Genomic DNA, 18706 nt, shown 5'->3' on the forward strand with positions numbered 1-18706 from the left:
CTGTCTGGTTTGACTGGCTTTGACATCACTGGAGGGCGGTGAAAATGGACAGGTACAATCTCCTTGACCAATCATTTTGGCAAACGCTTCGCTCCAATGAGATAGTCATCTTACTGAACCAATTAGAAGAGGATCTTCTCTGAATATCGCATTCCAGCCAATTAGAATGCGAGTAGGGCGGACCTTGCAACAGGAACGTTCCCCGGCACGGTTACTCATTCTGCCCAGTTCGATCGGCAACGGGAGCGGAAAGAGGAAAGCTGAGAGCCCGAAGGCAGTAGCCCCCACCACCGCCGGCCCAGGTTACCATCTAGCACCGGGAAAAATAGCAGAGAGCCGCCGCCGGCAGAAGCCATTACCAACCAGTAGTAACCATGAGCAGCGAGGCCGAAACTCAACAACCGCCGCAGCCTGCTGCCGATCCGGAAAGCCCATCCAGCCCGGCAGCTGCAGCTTCCGCGGGGGATAAGAAGGTCATCGGTAAGGCTGTTGAAGCTAGTTAAGCTAACTATATAGCTTACATGTTTTGTGTTACAGTAGGGCGATGCGCCAAAGTGGTGATTGCTATGTCCACTAATCCGATCGTGGTCGATTTAACAGTTAGTAAAACATTAACATCATTAGGTGGCTCAGTGTAAGCATACATAAACAGGAAAGATAAAAATTATTAATCCAAATTTTAGGAACTTTCAGAGTCATTGAAAATGACAATTTTGAACCTAAAAGTAATATAAGTGTGTTGTAATGTATTTAAACCGTAGTCCTGACATTGATGCTAACCAGCGATACCGAAAAAAAAAGAAAGATCAGTTGGTGAAGAACTCACGCCATCCTTAAACCGCTGCTCGGTATGCTTCATTGAATTTAAATTTTTTTTTTTTTCCAGTAATTTAACCTGCTTTATTGTTAATTTAGAAAGCTATGGTTTCGAGTATTGAAATAATCCACGGATTCAAGCCTGCTCCTCTCCTCTCTCCATCGGCCTCCTCACGTCAAATATCCACTAGAGACCTTTGAATCCAACCGACCGTCACATGGACGGTCGTTAGAGCCAGTTGAAGCCGTTACCAGGACTAGTATGTTTACATGCACAAGTTTAGTCGTTAGAATACAGCGGTTGACCCCGAATGCTTGGAAGTTTAACTAACTGTTAGTCGCGTGGCAGTCTGAAGCACACGGTCTCATTGCTCACAGACAACTTCACCGGCTACAAACGTTAGCTGCTTACCATCCCTTTGTTCGTACGGAAGAATATGATTCCATGTTAAGACTATTTTGTCCTAAATAGGCGGAGCACAAATATTTGTCCGGTCCAATTGGCCAAACTATAATGTATATAATCGACCCTCAACTACAATGGTTATACATTCCATCGGTTGTCTAGTTTTGGTCGAATTTCTAGGATGTCCCCGTGGCCTAGATACTTAACGATTGCTTTTCTATAGCCACAGAAGCCACATTAGCCTAGCAGGCTAACCGTACCTATTTACATGGCTGAAAGGGCCACCCAAAATGTCCGCCGTATGGTGGCGGATTTTATGTTGCCACTTGGCCTTTATTAATTACGAAGAGTAAAACTGCAACTTGTTATAGTATCACTTTAAAGAAAAAAAGCACTAAATTCCCAAAGCAAGAGATGCTTTCTAGCGTGTTATGTTCATTTCCGCTTGCTGGCTTCACTCCAACCACATGGTTCTCATCCCCACAGCTACATTGCTATCTAATGCTAATAGGCGAGCGGAGCTTGCTGCTCGCTAACGTATCCGGGTGCGACTTTACCACGTGTGAAAGCTCACGTCCTGAGCTTTGCGTCAGAAAATGGGGCAGTAGGTATGTAGTGTTTCAACATAAGAATACTTGAAGCGTCCTCAGCAGAGTCCTTTCTGGTTTGTGTGACTTGCTGTATCCCAGTTCTGCGAAACAATCTGGAACCATAATGTGTTGAATCTATAAATCCGCCTAAGTAGTGTTCTTCTCTTGCTCATTATGGTTCATGTCTCACACCACGAGCAGCTGGCACAAGGCACTCCTAAGCATCAGCATCTATAATAAGAGTGACAGTTGGGAGTTAAATATAACATACATAATGGCGACCATGGATAGTTTTTATCATGTGTTTTACTTAATTACATTTTTGTTTGTCATATTTTATGTTTAACACTATTCACATATTCCCAGTAAATATGAGTGATCATAAATGAATCCCTAAAAGGAAATTTATTTTCAGTGCTGGATTGAAATGACTTGAGCTGAATTTGTTATTAGTTTGTTTAATAAAGTTTATCTTATTTCAGCAACAAAAGTCTTGGGTACAGTAAAATGGTTCAACGTCAGGAATGGATATGGTTTTATCAATAGGTAAGTGAACCTGTCACAATTTCTGCTTCATAAAGTGGTATCATTTGTCTGGACATGAGAACATTCTCAATCCTATTATGGTTATGATTTGCTTACAGAGCTGAACAGATTAATTTTTCTGCGGGTCCTCATACTGTTGAAACTGTGCTACTTAATTAATCCTTGAGCTTGCCAGCTTATTTGCAATCTGTTTGTGGAGGTGGTGATGCATTGTATAGCTCAACAGGATATGAACCTACAACTATTCTCCTTTGTTTAGGAATGATACAAAAGAGGACGTTTTTGTACACCAGGTAAGTTGGTAGTAGTCTTATTTTTTTGTTCTTTAAATTTCTCAGATTGTATTTTTAATGTACGATTTCCTAATGATTTCAGACAGCCATAAAAAAGAACAACCCGAGGAAATATCTTCGCAGTGTTGGAGATGGAGAAACTGTGGAGTTTGATGTCGTTGAAGGAGAGAAGGTCAGTGTGGATTTTATTCAATATTTTTATTTATTTTGTTTAGTAGCAGCTTAAGAAAATATATATATTATCTATTGTCTCCCATGGCTGTCAATTTAATTAAATGAAATATTTCTGTACATAGGGAGCAGAGGCAGCAAATGTCACCGGCCCAGGGGGCGTTGCAGTCCAGGGAAGTAAGTATGCTGCTGACAGGAACCGCTACAGGCGTTATCCCCGAAGGAGGGGCCCTCCCCGCGGAGGAGACTATCCAGAGAACTACCCGAGTGATGGAGAAGGCGAGCCTGGCAGTGGAGGACGTGACAAAGGCAGCAGAGAAGGGGGAGACAGCGCCCCTGAAGGAGACTCGCAACAACCACAGCGCAGACCCACTTACCCTGGAAGACGGCGCTACCCGCCATACTTTGTACGTAGACGCTACGGCCGCCGGCCCCCGTACACCAACGCACCACGCGGAGAGATGACTGAGGTATGCTGTCAGAGGGCTACTATCCTGAAGCAGACACCCAGTTGTCCCATGACAGTCAGGGTACTTGATCATGTCATACTTGCCTCTTAATCCTCTCCTCTCTTACACTCACGTGGTTGTGATCAAGAAATATTGGTGTATCGGGGGTCTTGCCAGTATGATGCAAATGGAATAGACCCCATCCACTCAGCTTTGTAGAAACTCATCTACAAGACATTAAATCTCCCTAGTTTTATTACAGCTGTTGGTACGAAAAGAACCTTTCTCTTATTGTTTAATCCGTTTGTTTTCAGGGAGGTGAGGGTGACGAGAGTCAGGGAGGTCCAGACCAGGGGAACAAACCAGCGAGGCAGAACTACTACAGAGGCTTCCGACCAAGGTTCAGACCAAGGTTTGCATGTTGGCTTCATTGATGGAGGGCAGCAATAATTGGGAGAGCTGAGTGCTGGTTTGTTTTGATCAGTTTTTGTGCCACCAGCTAATATTAGTGTAACATAAGTGCCACATGTTTGGCCAAAGAAACTCCCTTTTATTGAAGCCAAACCTCAAACTGCAGCTGTAAGTCCAAATTTTGCACAAGTGTTTTTTTTTTTTCTCGCAACAATTCTCATAATTTTTACAGCGGTGTGTTGTCTGTCTGTCTTTTGCAGAGTTTTTTCCACTTCATACAGAAAGTAGTTGTTACATCTTTTCCTTCTTTCCCATTTACTCTAGAGGTCCACCCCGTCCCAGACCGGTGCGGGACGGTGAGGAGGACAAGGAGAACCAAGGCGGCGAAGGTGGTCAAAATCAACAGCCCCGCCAGCGGCGCTATCGTCGTAACTACAACTACCGCCGCAGACGCCAACAGACTGGTGGCAAACCTGGCCAGGACAGCAAGGAGGCCAAGACAGGTGACCCATCTGCAGAGAAAACGTCCGCTCCCGAGGCCCAGCAGGGTGGGGCTGAGTAGGAAACAACCTGCCCACCGGCACCTACCATCTTTTACCATCGTCCGGGTAAGTCTGTCTCCCCATGTGTGAGTAAATTCAGTGATGAGCTAGCTTAAACTGCCCCCATCCAAAAAAGAAAAATGCTGATGCTCACATGAAAGCCATCAGTGGATGTTCCACAGCATGAAGTAATGGTGCATTTGATAGAGCAAACTTGTCGGGCACCATGAAGCCCTGTCCCTTTAGTCCGTCTTTCATATGAGCATCAACTTTAGATCCTTTTTCTGTTATCAGGTAATGATTCACATTTATAAGTACGTCACAATGCAGAGTGCCAAATAACAAACCCCACATTATTATAATATTGAATGACTGTGCAGCATACAGATGAAAAGACTAATTTCCCTTTAATCTTTTGCAGTTTTTTTTTCTGTCAAGAAACATCAAGATCTGAGCAATAAAGATTTGACTTGACGATCGTCACAAGCTTGCACCATGTGTTTGACCAGATTACCACCGAAGGCCTGCAGAATCTATGCAGACTTGTTTTTTTTCCCATTATTTTTATGTGACAGCTACAATGTTTTGGGGAAACAACAAATGTTTTTCTAAATCTGTCCTAAGTTTTTACACCAAATGGTTTTTAAAGATAAAAATTGAATTTGATATCTGGTCAGTTTGACATTTTTAAATAACTTTTTATGTATTCAAACATTTTAACAAAATGCAAGCTCAAATAAAAACTCAAGAAACCAGAAAATGTGTCTGTAGTGGTGGTTTTTATTTGATTCAAGTATCCAGGCCTTAAAAGCATCAGATTGTAGGTTTATACATTGTCTACACGTAGACAAATGTGTGCTTTATAAACTGTATCTACTCACAGTTTCATCATTTATCATGCAAGTTAAAAATATAACTACTACCGTACTTGGCAATAGGCCCTTATCTTGGAGTTGAAAGTGGATCCAGGACCTCTTTATATTTAAACATGCAGCTTCTGTGTTCGCACTAAATTTTTTATGCCTTAACTTTGACTAAAGATAAAAGTTGACAAAACAGCAAATATGTTAAATTGGATAAAAAGATCCCAGTGTGTCAGGAACGCTGCTTTTCCAAATGTGCAGCATATAACAAAAATAGTTCTGGCCGCTCTGAACAATATAAAAAAAAAGAAAAAAAAGCATGAAACCTCATGGTTACATTTTCTTAGATCATGACACATGGGATGTGTTAAGGCTGTTGTCAAATTTGTCCAATGCTGATTTAAAAAAGCAAAATAATGGTTACTTTCTCATTAAGTGTTCAACAGCAAGCTGAACAAACCTGAACATGGAGTGTTACTCTACCAGTGTGTATTTCGTCCACTTAGGTAAATCATGGTACAATGGTTTGACCACTGATAGTCTTTTCAAACATTTGTCTCTTTGCGCAGTCGCTTCATGCGTTGTACGTTGTCCTCCATGGCAGTGGGGTTGGTAATTTCTGTGGCACAGTTCGCAGGAAACCAGCCCTTTTCTCCATCTCTCATTCTCTCTGCATAGCACCAAGCTAGGAAGAGCAAAAAGTTGAAAATCAATTGGGGAAAACGGTTGCCTAAAGAGATAATTATCATTGAGGAAGATGTAATTATTTTGTGATGGTGCCAAGAAGGCCTAACCTTCCTCTTTTTGCAATACGATGACAAGCTCTGCCTGTCGCAGGCCAAGTTCATCTGGCTCCTTTGGCATGTAGGCTTTGGTGGCCTCATACTGTGGAAGACCTAAAACAATGCATGAAAAAAAAAAGATCATGATCAATTTGTGCCCTTTTGTTAGTTTGTCATAATGTAGGAATCTGATTTTAGACATTTTGGGGACCAAAAAAAGGGGGGACCAGCTGTCTGGTATTACTTCCCAGAGAAATCTTGTCAATTCCTTGAAAAGAAAAAACATTTAAATGTACAATTCCGTCATGTAATTAATGCAGGCAGACTTACCATCTTTGCAAGTGAATACACCCGCCTGATTGTACTCTGTAAGAGCAATTATCCAGCGTGCACGGTCCACCCTTGGCAAAAGAAAGTCAAGGGGTTACATAATGAAGAAACAACTTTGGGGGACATCTCAAGTTGCAGTTTAAACTTTGTCAGTAGAGGGCGCCAAACACAAACTGGTCAGTTTTCAACGTATGGTTGGAACAAGTCACATGTAAAACTACATGTTCAAAAGTTCTACCATGTAGTTGTATGTATTTGATGATTCAGCAACAGACTGACAGACGTAATGAGTATGTAGTGGTGTTTTCAAATGTCAACTCCTATTTTTGGTATATTAAACGAGCATAAGAGATCTAAAACATTAAATGGGAGTTTAGGGCAGCAGTACCTGGAGTCAGCCACCAAGGAGATTTGCTCTGATCTCCCCTCGCTGTTCCTGCTCATCTTCAGTTTGAAGGAAAGTTGGATGTAGTTGTTTTTGGTAGATGGAGACATTTGTGCATCTGTATCCTCCCCCGACACCACCTCAACATTCTCCAGAGTAGCATAGTCCAACACCACAAAGCTCTCTTCACTGGACATATGGACAGTCATGAATTTATTATGTGCATTGACCCCAGTATTATCAGAAATACTACGACTTCACACATACATTTAAAAAAAAAGTTCAATTATATTCTTTAGATATCTGCTTTTCAAGCATGTTTTACAAATTACCACCCGATGATCAGGGACTAGGTCACAATGTTCACTCTGTAACCACTAAATGACAGCAGTGTTGTAGGCAACTCCCTCCTCTGAGCTGAGATTGTTTGCTTTCTCCCTAACTCAAAACAGGCAGCTGTACCGAGCCGAGCTGACAAGCTGAATGCAAAATTGAAGAATCTCAAGTATGCACGCACAACATCCATCCTCTCTCCTTGTTGTCCCTTTTCCATCCACTTCTTATGCTCCCTGCCAGCAGCTGGATTCCTTTTAGTTTTAGATTCCATGCATGTTATTCATAAGTCACCAAGAAATGACCACATTACTGAAAAAACGTCAGGTACATGAAGCACCTTTTTTTTTTTCCCCAACAGCCCTCATTTTAGCTGATGTTAGAACAGGTTTGCTCTTAGTACGCTTTGAATTGTAAATTTTGACAGGATATGTTAGAGAATAGTAGTATATTAGAGTCTTATTCTATACCTTATTTAATTGCATTTTATTGTATTTTAGCTTTTATATTTTAGAGCATTTTATGTTATTTAATTTTTTTATATTATGTTCCAGTGTTTTCGGTTTCCTGATATAAATGATATAATGGGTTGTTAGGACAGAGATTGGACACATTGTTTTTATGTACATGGGCATATACGTGTGTGTGTGTTGCGTGTGCGTGTCTATATAAACACGTTATGCAGTATATGTGGCAATGCTAAATTTATGGTCATGTTGATTTAATGGAAAAAGATGCACTTTAAGTGGCATTTTATGCATGATGAGTGCTCTACAAATAAAGATAGATTTGATTGTTTTCACAAACTATTATAAAATGAAGTCAGTGAATTCACTTGAAAGTGTGTAAAGCCATAAGCTCACTTTTTAAGATTACTATTGCTTTCATCCTTATTAAAATGTTATTTAACCTAAGTAGCCAATATAAAGAAACAGGCTGTGAATGTGCACTCACCCTTTCTTCTTAGTGACAATGAGTACATCATTAAAGAGAAATAAGTAGTAGCTTCTGTTGCTGAAAGCCTTCCATATGCTGAGCTCCTCGGTGGAGATGGCGAGCTCACCACGCTTCTTCAACCAACGTGATGATGACACAAGCGGGAAAGGCTGTGACAACACAAAGTTGGCAAAAATATTTAAGCAGTACTTTCTGTACTACATTGGCTTTATTGTAACAGAAATAAAATCTGCTCATAGCTTCGTCCATGTAAATTTATACTCCTCTTTGTTCATACATTACAACAAACTAATTGAACCTTGTGAACAGTAGGTTAACTTTGTGAATGAGTCTCTGCACATGCTCTGTTCATACCTTGATTTTTCCAAACTCCATCTGTTTCTGGATGGTGTACATCTGCTCTGTCCTCTCCATTCGCCTTGCTCCGTCGTTGCAGCTAGCGACCAGCTGTCAAAAGTGATAACTGTTGCAGTTACAACTATACAATCACACTACAGTTTTCCAAGCATTAATTTGAGTTGTTGTCAATGTCTATACCTTGCTCATGGCTTGCAGTGCCCACAAAGCAGCAAAGTATTCTGCTGTCTGGGATTTAGTTTTTTGGCAGATTGTCTGAAGGCAAAAAGAGGGAATTAGTTGTTTTTTTTTTTTGTTTTTTTTTTTTTTTTAAAAGTCACCTTTAACTGTTGGCATCTCATCTTCATTAAAATGGCTACTACAAATGTAGAACAAAATATATTCTGATAAAAAAAAATCACAAATACACACACTGAATGTGCAAGACAAAATGCAAAATACAGGTATGCAATGCCAAAGTTTACATTACTGCATACATTACTGCAAACTTCTTCAAGGGCAGTGGTTTTCTAATCCTTTGAGCTACAAGACTTAAGATAACACGTCAATGTTTGCAAAAGTATAAAGGTAAAGCCAGATTTTCTACTTATTTTGTACAATTCTAGAGGGAAAATATATATTTTTTCAGGTCATCCCCAAAAAATTTAATATGTTAGGTAAATATGACTTGTTCACAATCACTTATATGCCAGACCATTTTAAATGTCAAAGCCATAAATACTCAATGACAATAATGATTCGCCCACTCAAGTCTTATATAAACAATCAGCAGCTTGTGGGTTCTCCAAACAGCTGCCTATCTTTGGGATTTCCAGTTAAAATGAAGACTGGAGGTCAAGTTACGGAAGGAAAATTCTGATTGGCAGACTGTGCTGTCATTCAACTTAATCTGCACATGCAGAACATGATGTATTACTGTAAGATTCTTCAGAATATAACTTTTACTGCATCGTCACTACAAATACTCCATATCGGATATTTACAAATCAACAACTGAAAAAGCTTTATTAATTTTGGTAACAAGTACTGTAAACTCCAGTTAAAATGACATTTCAGTCTTGAATAAATGTCTGTTTGGAGAAACAAGAGCGCAGATTTTCAAGAAAAATATTTATACATGGTGTGACCACCCAGTCTACATGGGCATGGTGGTTATACTTTAGTTATTTGTACTTTATGTGTTATAAGCATTGATGTTGACTGGAGACAGCTAACCAGGGCCTCCATGCGCCATAAAAGGGGTGCCGTTCCAGAATGGACCCAGCCCATCAAACCCCCAGGACCTGGTGTTTATTTTGTTATCATTTAGTTGGGTTAAGATTTTTGCTGTTTCAGTGGCTAAATAAGTATTTTGAATGGTTCCTGAGCAGACCACAACAATAGTAATAGAGAGTAATAGAAAACCACTCTCTGGGTGCCAAAATATGGCAGCACACAACTCATAGTGTAAATTGGATATGTTCATTGCAGAGAACTAATTTTCCTATTGAGATTAATAAAATATCAATTTTAATCATCTATAAAATATGGCTTCTACAGTAGGATAATCATCCTAAACAACCCACAGCAAGCTACCTGAAGAGGCCAAAATAAAGGCATAATCATGACCATTAAAAATAAAACACATGCAGATTACTTAAAAATGTTGGGAGCTAGAGGGCCTTTCACAGAATGAGTAGATGGATATTCCAGCATTTATTTGCTGTGATATTTGCTTATGTGGATATTACTAAATAATCACAATGGAAGATGGCAAAAGCCAAACTGACAGTAACCAAACTTTAACTTGAAAATCTTTTACTTGTTTGTTATATTGCTTCAAACATTTAGACATATTCAAATTCATGTATTTTGGCGATGATGCAAAGCTTTGTTCACATTTCAGTTCATAGTATAACCAGACCATGGTTCAGGGTGCCCCTGGTTCATACTATGATCAGGGGTACCCTGGTTATAGTATGAACCAAGGGAACCCATCTGTGCACACCACTGTATCTACATCACAGAGACATGTTCAGGTAAATTAAGGAAATATTTTGGAAATATATGTTTTTAGATAAACATTTACGCTTCTGTTGAATGCAGAAGTGAAAATGTGATCAGTTCTGAGAGCTGTTAATAGATGAAAGTAAGGGTTAAAACTAACATCCAGTAGCAGTGGTAGTCTGGTGACTCTCTGCATCGGTAGGATGAGGAAGGAAAGCATGGGGAGGCCTCCGCACTCAGAACTCGCTTCGATTTGCTTCAGCGCATCTCTGAATGCCGTGTTATTGTTTCTAAGGGACACAAAAAGAGAAAAGTTCAGCACATTCTGCCATGTTACAGGAGTCACACAAGAGCTTGTTTTAATTTGTTTTGCCACTCACAGCAGCTTCTGAAGCGTCCTTTGTTGAAAGGTTTCATTGGAGCAGTAGACAATGTAGGGTTTAAAGTGGTGGGCAGCGTGGTTCTGAATAATGTCGCTGATGTCCCGGATTACTGGATTTTCATTGTGACGTTGTTCCAGTTCCTTAAAGAACCTGAGAACCCAAAAAATTGGTGATGTAACCAACATACACACAGGATGTCCATGCTAAAGCGAGTTACAAGTAAAGCTGTGTTACAAGTTCACTTCCAACATGTAAGTAAAGATGAGTGTACAGGGATTTTTACTTTATTACTGGTCGCATCAGAGAGAAGTATAACAATGAAATCCTCACACTAAATTTAGAATATTTTAAATGTATTATAATTTATTTACACAATAATGCTGCAGATAACCTAAAGTAGTTTTTGCATGTTTTTCCAACTATCAGAAATTATTTGTCAACCTTTCCACCATTCCACTACAGAAAGAAAGTCTTGAAAGCACACAAATGGATCATTTCAAGCTCCAAATATCTTAAAATAAAGAATTTATGTAACATTCTTTTCCACTGTAAGATCTAAACAATCAAATCTTGCCAAATCATAATAGTCTTTCCATTTTTAGCCCACCAATAAAGGGCAAGTTTCGACCTTGTCTTTTTAAACAGCAAGTAGTAAACTGATACCTAAAAAACAGCCCCACCCAGGAACAAACTAAACAGCTCACTCTCATACAGATACTGTAAGAGAAGCAGACTTGTCTCACATAATGGAGTTAAAAGCAACACACAAAGGTTGTTCTCAAAAATATCGTCTGAAATCCCAGAAATACCACTCAGAGCAGCAAGGCAGCAGAACCAGTTTGGCTTGCATGTTTGAACATGTTAATAGAGGCTACAGGATACCAAAGACATGCAAAGGGCAAATACTCTACCTGAAACTTCAGACAAACCTACTCCCCCCGGCACCATGTTCCAGTGGGGATTCAAACCACATACCATGACAACACTCAGTATGTACTTCTACTGAAAAAAATACAACAATTCTTTCATCAAGATTCTGTTATGGTTATTCTTTCTGTCTGATAGTATTATTTTTTAACATGAAGCAGTTATTTAATCAGTTTCTCACACACATGCACAAGCAAAACGCTTAAAGGAAAAAGTATGAAAGAAAAAAATTGGAATACCTTCACTTAAAAATGAACTTTTAATACCATGATAATGAAATCAATTATTAATGTATCAAAATATAAAGAGTAAAAGTAAGGTACTGCACTGACCCTTGGCTAACGTTGTGAATGACAGAGATGTTGGAGAAGAGGTGGTGGTGCTCTGTGGTCGTCATGGTTTTCCTGAGTGCATCGCTGTCCTTGAAGTGACGTACCAGGATGCCCAAGCTGTGCAGGTATGAATGCTCTGAGGTGATAATCTCAAAAATGGCCTGTCAAAGACACCACATATATTACTGAGTGTAAAGTTGTGGAAAGAACCCCACGCATGCATTGTGGTTCTACTGGTTTCTTTTGGGTTTTTCCGTCCAACAAAATAGTGTCAACCCCACTTTGGTATTCTCCTCTATTTTTTTCTGCATTATAACTTTGAAATTAGAACAAACAGTTTTTTTTTCTTGCTGTATGTAATGAACCCAATCAAAGTTCGTCATATTGGTAAGTAGGGAAAAAAAAAATCTTAAAAATCAATAAATGAAAACTGGTGCATCTTTGCGTCTTCCTGTCCAAGAACATGCATCTCCAGCTGTGCGAGAGTCACGTGGTGGCGATACGCCTTCTACAATCTTTCTGCCAATAAAGGTGAAGTGGCTCAGAGAAGACCAAAGTGCATGAACTGGGTTTCGTCAACTACACCACACAAAATGTTATTTGTAGTGACTTTCAGTTTATTGCCTAATATCTAGAGAAGGCTGCTATGCATGGTTGCCCATCTGGAGCACACAGCTTTAGTACTAAAACTAGACCCATTAGGGGTCTAAAGGTACAAAAATACAAGTCAAGCACCTGTTCTGGGGATTGCCAATGTATGATTACACTGGCAGGGTGTGGCTTTATTCAGCAACAGGAGTGCACAAAGGGTAGACCTTTGGTATTGACACAACATTGACATCCTAGACTTCTGGTGAGGCCACATTAGTATCAACATAATATGACCCTATCTCTGACTTGCTTTGGTTTTTTAGATGGGTTTAAAAAGCAGGTATGGTGTGTGACAGATTTGAGGTGTGGTTTAAAAGAATGAACAAACATCGAAATAAAAGTTGGCTGAGTTTTAGGAAATCGTGTGAATCTTGTCTTTTATATGCTTAACTCATAATTGGGACAAATATTTTAACTCTTTAAGGGTTTCAAGCAGTAATATGACATTCATCCTTTTAAATAAATTGTTATTTTGACTTTAATCTCTCAACAGCAAAAACAAACAAACAGGATGGGGGATTGGATCAAAGTTAAGATTCAATGCAATCTGTTGGTTTTCCTTAACTAGGCTGTTTACTATGAGATGGCTCGATCTGGTGTGTCTGTAAAGTGCCCTGAGAAGATATTGTTGTGAAGTGGCGCAATCCAGATATAGCTGAATTGAACTGAACTGAAATAAAATATATAGTAAAAATCATGGGAATACGGTGCTACATTTTTTAAATTTAATTTAGCACCGTAGTGTTGCTTGTTTTCTTTCCAAAACAAAGACAGGAACACAGGGAAGTTCATGTAAACAAAACTCTGCTGCATAAACATGTAAAACTTTAATTCCCAATAGAAACACAAGTCTGTATGGGTTCAGTCCAATTCATGTCTTCATATGGACTTTTCATGCTAAAATTTTTGTTGCATCAGTTTGATTTGTTATGCATCACACATGCATTGGGAGCAGTAACGAGAGAATCTGAACTTAATTTTGGCTGCACGAGAGGAAAAAGTCTAAAACGAGAACATAACCATCTGTGTATCCTTGCAGCCATACTCTCTTTATAATGAAAATAAATGCGTTGTAGAAAGGCACCTATCCTAAACAGTCTCTCCACAAAATAGGCTTTGTGTGCACATGGAACTGGAGTCTGGAGTATGCAGCCCATGTAAACACACACAAACATCCACAGAGGGGTCAGCATGTAGCATCATATAACTGACCTTAGTGTGCAGTCAGTTTAAGTTCCCTTTGGAAATGTTAAATATTGAACTGTATAGACACACACTTACCTCTTGTCTCTTTCTCTCTTGGGGTGTAATTGTTGTTAAAATATCAGTGTCCTTCACCTTTGCAAGACAAATTATAAATAATGAATGACTCTTAAAAATATGCAATACTTCTACACATATGTAACGTTTTCATATATACAGCAACTAAAACAACAAATAATCTGAGTGCAGATTAACCCCTTACAGAGCACTTGTTTTGTGTGTGTCTGCATTTGAAGGACTACCTGTGGCAACTGGCTCCAGGTGAGCTGTGCTGGTTTGTAGCTCTTTACTACAATGTTCTCATCCTCCTTGGGAGACTGCTCCACCACCACAAAGTCATCCAGCATCTCATCCTGGTTGGTAGAATGAAGCCCACGCTCACGCATCTCCTGGTAGAGGCATGGTGTAGCTGAGAATTGCATAAACATCAACAAACAACCCTTATGTTTCACTTTACACAGATTGTACTGCAAAATCCCACATGCATGACTACAGGGGTGAACACACTAGGTTGCAACACAAATAATTAGATTAATAAGATTATTATAAGAAGACTATAATGTGAGTGAAACATGGTAGGTTTCATTTTCATTATATTAAACACGCTGACAAAATCTGATATAACTTAGCAGGACGTATTTCTCAAGAATTGATTAAAATGCTTTTGCAGAACGTGTTTTGTAGGTTTTGACAAGAGCTGCATGAGGCAGTGCACTGCTTTAATCAACACCTCTGAAGTTCACATAGTGACTAAAGGAAAAAAAAAAAGCTCTTTTAAACGAAGAAAGAAAAATAAATCAAGCAACTCTAAAGAATAATAAAGCAAGTGTCAGTGTTTGAGACTACAGCACTCCAGTACTCAACACATATTTATCATGCATAAAGTGTTCAGAGCTTCTTCTTTCCTGTTGAGTCTATTGCCTCAAGCTCTTTTCCAAGCAGTGGCATAAAGATGATTCCTTACACATATCAAATCCAACTTTCACATTTTCATCGAATACAAAATCTGTAACAGTCAAGTCTTATTTTGAATGTGTGAAATGTCATTATTTCCCAACTATTGGGAGTCATGTACCCAAATTTAGCCAAGGTGACTAAGTGACACATGACTGAACATACCATTTTTGAATGAACCACGCTGGTTCCTCCTTCTCCACAGTGTATCCTAGAGAGGAGAAAGAAGGGAGCATTAGTTTATTTTATTTTTCTTTTTAAATATGCACATTTAAGTACAGTCATAGAAACTATCTGTTAAATCTATTTAATTTACTGTGACCAGTAAGTATAACAGCAGAGTATTGCCCTCACCCCCCACCATATTGCATGTACCTTGCGTCGAGGAACGCGAGCTGGACCAGGACTAATTTGCCTGTCTTCATCAACAGATTTCAGTGTGGTGTTAGCCGTTTGTCCTGCTGTGATGGCTTCGATGTCCATGCTGGTCACTGCTGCTCTGTATGACTTGTTCCTGCGGTTTCTCCTCAAAGCAAATCCATCTCCATCACTGTCATAGTCATCCCAAGACACATCTGGTCCCTGAGATGAGTATCGGCTGTGGCTCCTGCTGCTGGATTTCTCTAGTCCCACTGGAAACGTCACCACTGTCGTGTGGTGTCGGTTTTTTACAGCTAAATTCTTTGGGATGAGTTGATGCTTGCCAACCTTCAGTGCTGCAGGACTTTGTGTGCTCAAGACCACCCGCTGAGGCACAACAATCCGATCCACTGTATCCTTCTGTGTTTCAGACTGGGGTTTCTGTGGGGATTCTGGTTTGCAGCATTTATCACCTTCCTCGTGGATATGGAGTTCTTTGGAGAAATTACTCTCAAGAATTACGGAAGCCTGGTCGGCCTCACAGCTGTCGGATTCGCTTTGGGACATGGTCTCCATTTGGAAAATGTCTCTATGTCTCCTGAACTCTTTCAGTACCTACAACATTCAGAAGAAACTGATGATTAAAGGAAAAGTATGGTCGTTATGTATGTATTAAGTTCAGGGAGCATTTAATACATAGTTCCTTATGTTGGGAACATGTGAATATGAAAATATTGACAATCTAACTTCTGGGGCTCCCCCATCTTATCCCAACCAAGCTCTGATCTCTCAGTGTTAAAACTTTGAGTGAAGTGGAGAAGCCAGTTGTGCCGATCCACAAACTCCTTTCAACCCATGACTCATTTCCCCCTTGTACCCTGCACTTGCTCACATAAAAACATAGCTGTGCTACAGCAAATCTGCAGCACAGAAACTACAATTAAACCAATCCAGTGTTTTTGATAATTGCACTGGGTTTGCTGTGTGAAAAGCTGACATATTACACATTATTATGACTACATCCCGACTCTAAACACGTTCTCATGGGATTAAAATGACATTCATAACAGAGAGCATGAGATTAGCTTTGAGCTCAGTTTTGATTCTGTTCTAACCTCGCTGTAAATAAACAACTGGTTGGATTTGACTTTCTTTTCCGCCTGATCGGAGTCCTAAGTTTACAATAACTGCGACCTTAAAGACGGATTAGGGAGGGAGAAAAATGTCTGCCTCACATTCCCATGGTTCATACCTGCCAGCTGACACGCAGTTTAAACTCCGAGTTTCAACACCAGCCGTGTCGACCTGCGGGTTAGTCCGTCTGTTGTGCTCCAGTTGCGGTCTTACGGGTGAAAAGGTGCGGCCGCAGCGGCGGTTCTCCTCTGCAGCACTCTGTCACATTTTTGTCTCGCACTTCCTCCTCTGCTTGCGGGGCGCCCATTAAACTGGGTTGCTTACGTCACAACAGGTGAGCACCAATCAGTGTGCTGATAAGTGACAGTTAATAGCAAATCAGACCCACGGGAAGCCACTTCACGACGATAAACATGTAACATCCGTCTTCAAGGTGTAGCTGAAATGTGGCGAGCGTAGATATTGATAGTACGACCTGTTTCACTTAGGAAAATTACCTTTATGGGAATAACGTTTAAGTTTCTTTCTGTTCTACAACTATTGCAAAATACACGACAAAATGTGACTGTAATTCATATATTTTTTTAAACTTTTGCTTTCAAAGAAATCTTTTTGTTTGTCGTGTCGCCTGTAAATAAAAAAAATGGCTCTTTGCCTCCATCTGGTGGTCGTTTTGAGGAATCAATTAATGCTCGCTTCTTACTTTATTCTAGGACAGGTCACAATAAAATGTAAATGTCCCCAAAATCATGAGGGTTCTGTCCCCAGATGTCGGTCGACCTCGGCCTGCTCTCTGGCAAGCTCCAGACTCAGACTCACCCCAACTGTGGCCAGAAAGCTGCCATCATCTGCCATGGCAGGACGCCACTGCGGCCACAGTAAGTCATTGTGTCTACTGGATAATCTTTTAAACCTTGTTGAAACCTTTTAAATCTTGACTTTTAAATAATAATCATGTGTTGCAATTCTCTGCTCTCAATTTTTACAGCATTTTAAACGCATTTATTTTTCACAGTACGACTGATGATTTTAACCACTGTGTGGTCCTGACTGAGCAGCTCCAACGAGGTTTTCTAGGTTTTCTAGGTTTCGAGGTTTTCATCGACAAGATGGTCGACAAGTGGACTAGTTCAATTGAAATTGGTGTCACAACGCACAACCCTGCCTTCCTGTAGCTGCCCTCTACCAAGACAAACTTGCGCTCAGGTAAGATATAGAAGGAATTTGTACACTGTGGTGTTTTTCTCTATGAGAATGCTTGATAATTGTGGGATGTTTTCTAGAGACTTGGATGATGACAGGGAATGGTGTGATGCACAACGGAACCACAATCTTAGATGAGTACGGCCACAACTTGGACCGACTCTAAGTAAGTGGTTTTCTTAGTAAAGTCATCCCTTTTAGTCCTTCCATATTTTTATCTGCCCTTCTATCCACCTGCAGACGGGGCCGCCTTTACCTACTGTTGGGCCCCGGAGCTGAGAAGTTCTGTAGGCCCTGTCCTGTCCTCCAAATGTACCGAGACTCAAAGGGCAGGAGACTGGCCTTACCAGCTGAGTCCCTTTCAAACAAACAGCTGATTTACATTAGCAGTAGTAGGTTTTTTTCACATTTATGGATGAGAGCAACTCTGAAAGTGTCAAATGATGTATATTTTCCTGTTTTTGCGTATTTTAAATATCTTTGTGCCTTACTTGTTTACTTAGAGAAAGAGAAAACAGTGTCTTTTACAGCCTGCCCCCAGATCCGACACCTTTTACATAAGTTGTGTACCAGTAAGGCCCTGGATCTGTTTGTCACTTTCATCAAAACGTCTCTGCTCTTGCATTTTTGCTTTGCTTTTAACTTTTACTTTTCAAAACCTGGGCGAAGCAGTAAAAAAAAAAGTTTTATGTTTGTCTTGACTTAGAATGTGTTATTAATCCCCCAATTAAGACATAATGATGAAAAAATTATAAATTTAGGTTTTAAATTTCAAAAGAAAAAAAATGGCATTCAGAAGTAGCTGCTTGGATCACTCAAGCTGATCAATAATAAGCTGAGTACCAACAAGAGAATGTCGCAGAGATTTTGTTCATTTTGTAGATGCGCTAACCTTAAAACTTATACCTTGTTGTAAAGGTGATCAATTTAGCTTACCAGTGATGTGTAATACAACACCAGCTGCTACTTTTAAACAGGAGAAATAACTCAACAAACACAGATTTACCTAGTGTTAGTGTTAAGTATTAATTTCGGCATCAGGAAAGTGGAGTTTATTGCACATTTTGAGCAGATGGGTCAAAGTTCATGCATGAATGTAGTTAATTTGCATATCTTATTATGATTCCTAAAGTAAATGTCTAAATCTGCATCAACAGGCTGATAACTATTTAGCGATTGCAAATCTTCCAAAGCTGCTCTGAAAGTAGGGATATTCAGAGAGAGAGAGGCCAGCTGCTCCCGAAGCTGATTATAGACGAAAATCATTTATTAAATGTAACCG

The 18706-nt window shown here is 39.8% G+C and overlaps 2 protein-coding genes across 5 annotated transcripts; one reads left to right on the forward strand and one right to left on the reverse strand.

The window, feature by feature from the left end:
* The first annotated feature begins 215 nt into the window (after positions 1-215).
* On the forward strand, positions 216-4984 carry ybx1 (Y box binding protein 1). 4 transcript variants are annotated; one of them, XM_079239256.1, is made up of 8 exons: positions 216-480; positions 2295-2358; positions 2618-2651; positions 2734-2823; positions 2948-3292; positions 3586-3683; positions 4007-4290; positions 4646-4984. In XM_079239256.1, the coding sequence occupies exons 1-7, from the start codon at positions 375-377 to the stop codon at positions 4242-4244; spliced, it is 975 nt and encodes a 324-aa protein (XP_079095382.1). In that variant the 5' UTR covers positions 216-374; the 3' UTR covers positions 4245-4290; positions 4646-4984. The 4 variants fall into 4 exon arrangements, with proteins under 4 accessions (XP_079095382.1, XP_079095383.1, XP_079095384.1 ...); XM_079239257.1 differs by having other exon boundaries at positions 3586-3671; XM_079239258.1 differs by having other exon boundaries at positions 2948-3229.
* A 533-nt stretch (positions 4985-5517) lies between these two features.
* On the reverse strand, positions 5518-15654 carry arhgef16 (Rho guanine nucleotide exchange factor (GEF) 16; the record flags this gene model as incomplete). Its single annotated transcript, XM_079239612.1, has 14 exons — positions 5518-5772; positions 5882-5983; positions 6200-6270; positions 6588-6773; positions 7872-8023; positions 8229-8321; positions 8412-8486; positions 10378-10507; positions 10598-10750; positions 11860-12020; positions 13792-13848; positions 14016-14182; positions 14893-14938; positions 15103-15654. 14 exons carry the CDS (start codon positions 15652-15654, stop codon positions 5633-5635), a joined length of 2085 nt encoding a protein of 694 aa, XP_079095738.1. The 3' UTR covers positions 5518-5632.
* Between the last annotated feature and the right edge of the window lie 3052 nt (positions 15655-18706).

This window comes from Telmatherina bonti (assembly GCF_933228915.1).
Source record: "Telmatherina bonti genome assembly, chromosome: 4".
Lineage (NCBI taxonomy): Eukaryota > Metazoa > Chordata > Actinopteri > Atheriniformes > Telmatherinidae > Telmatherina > Telmatherina bonti.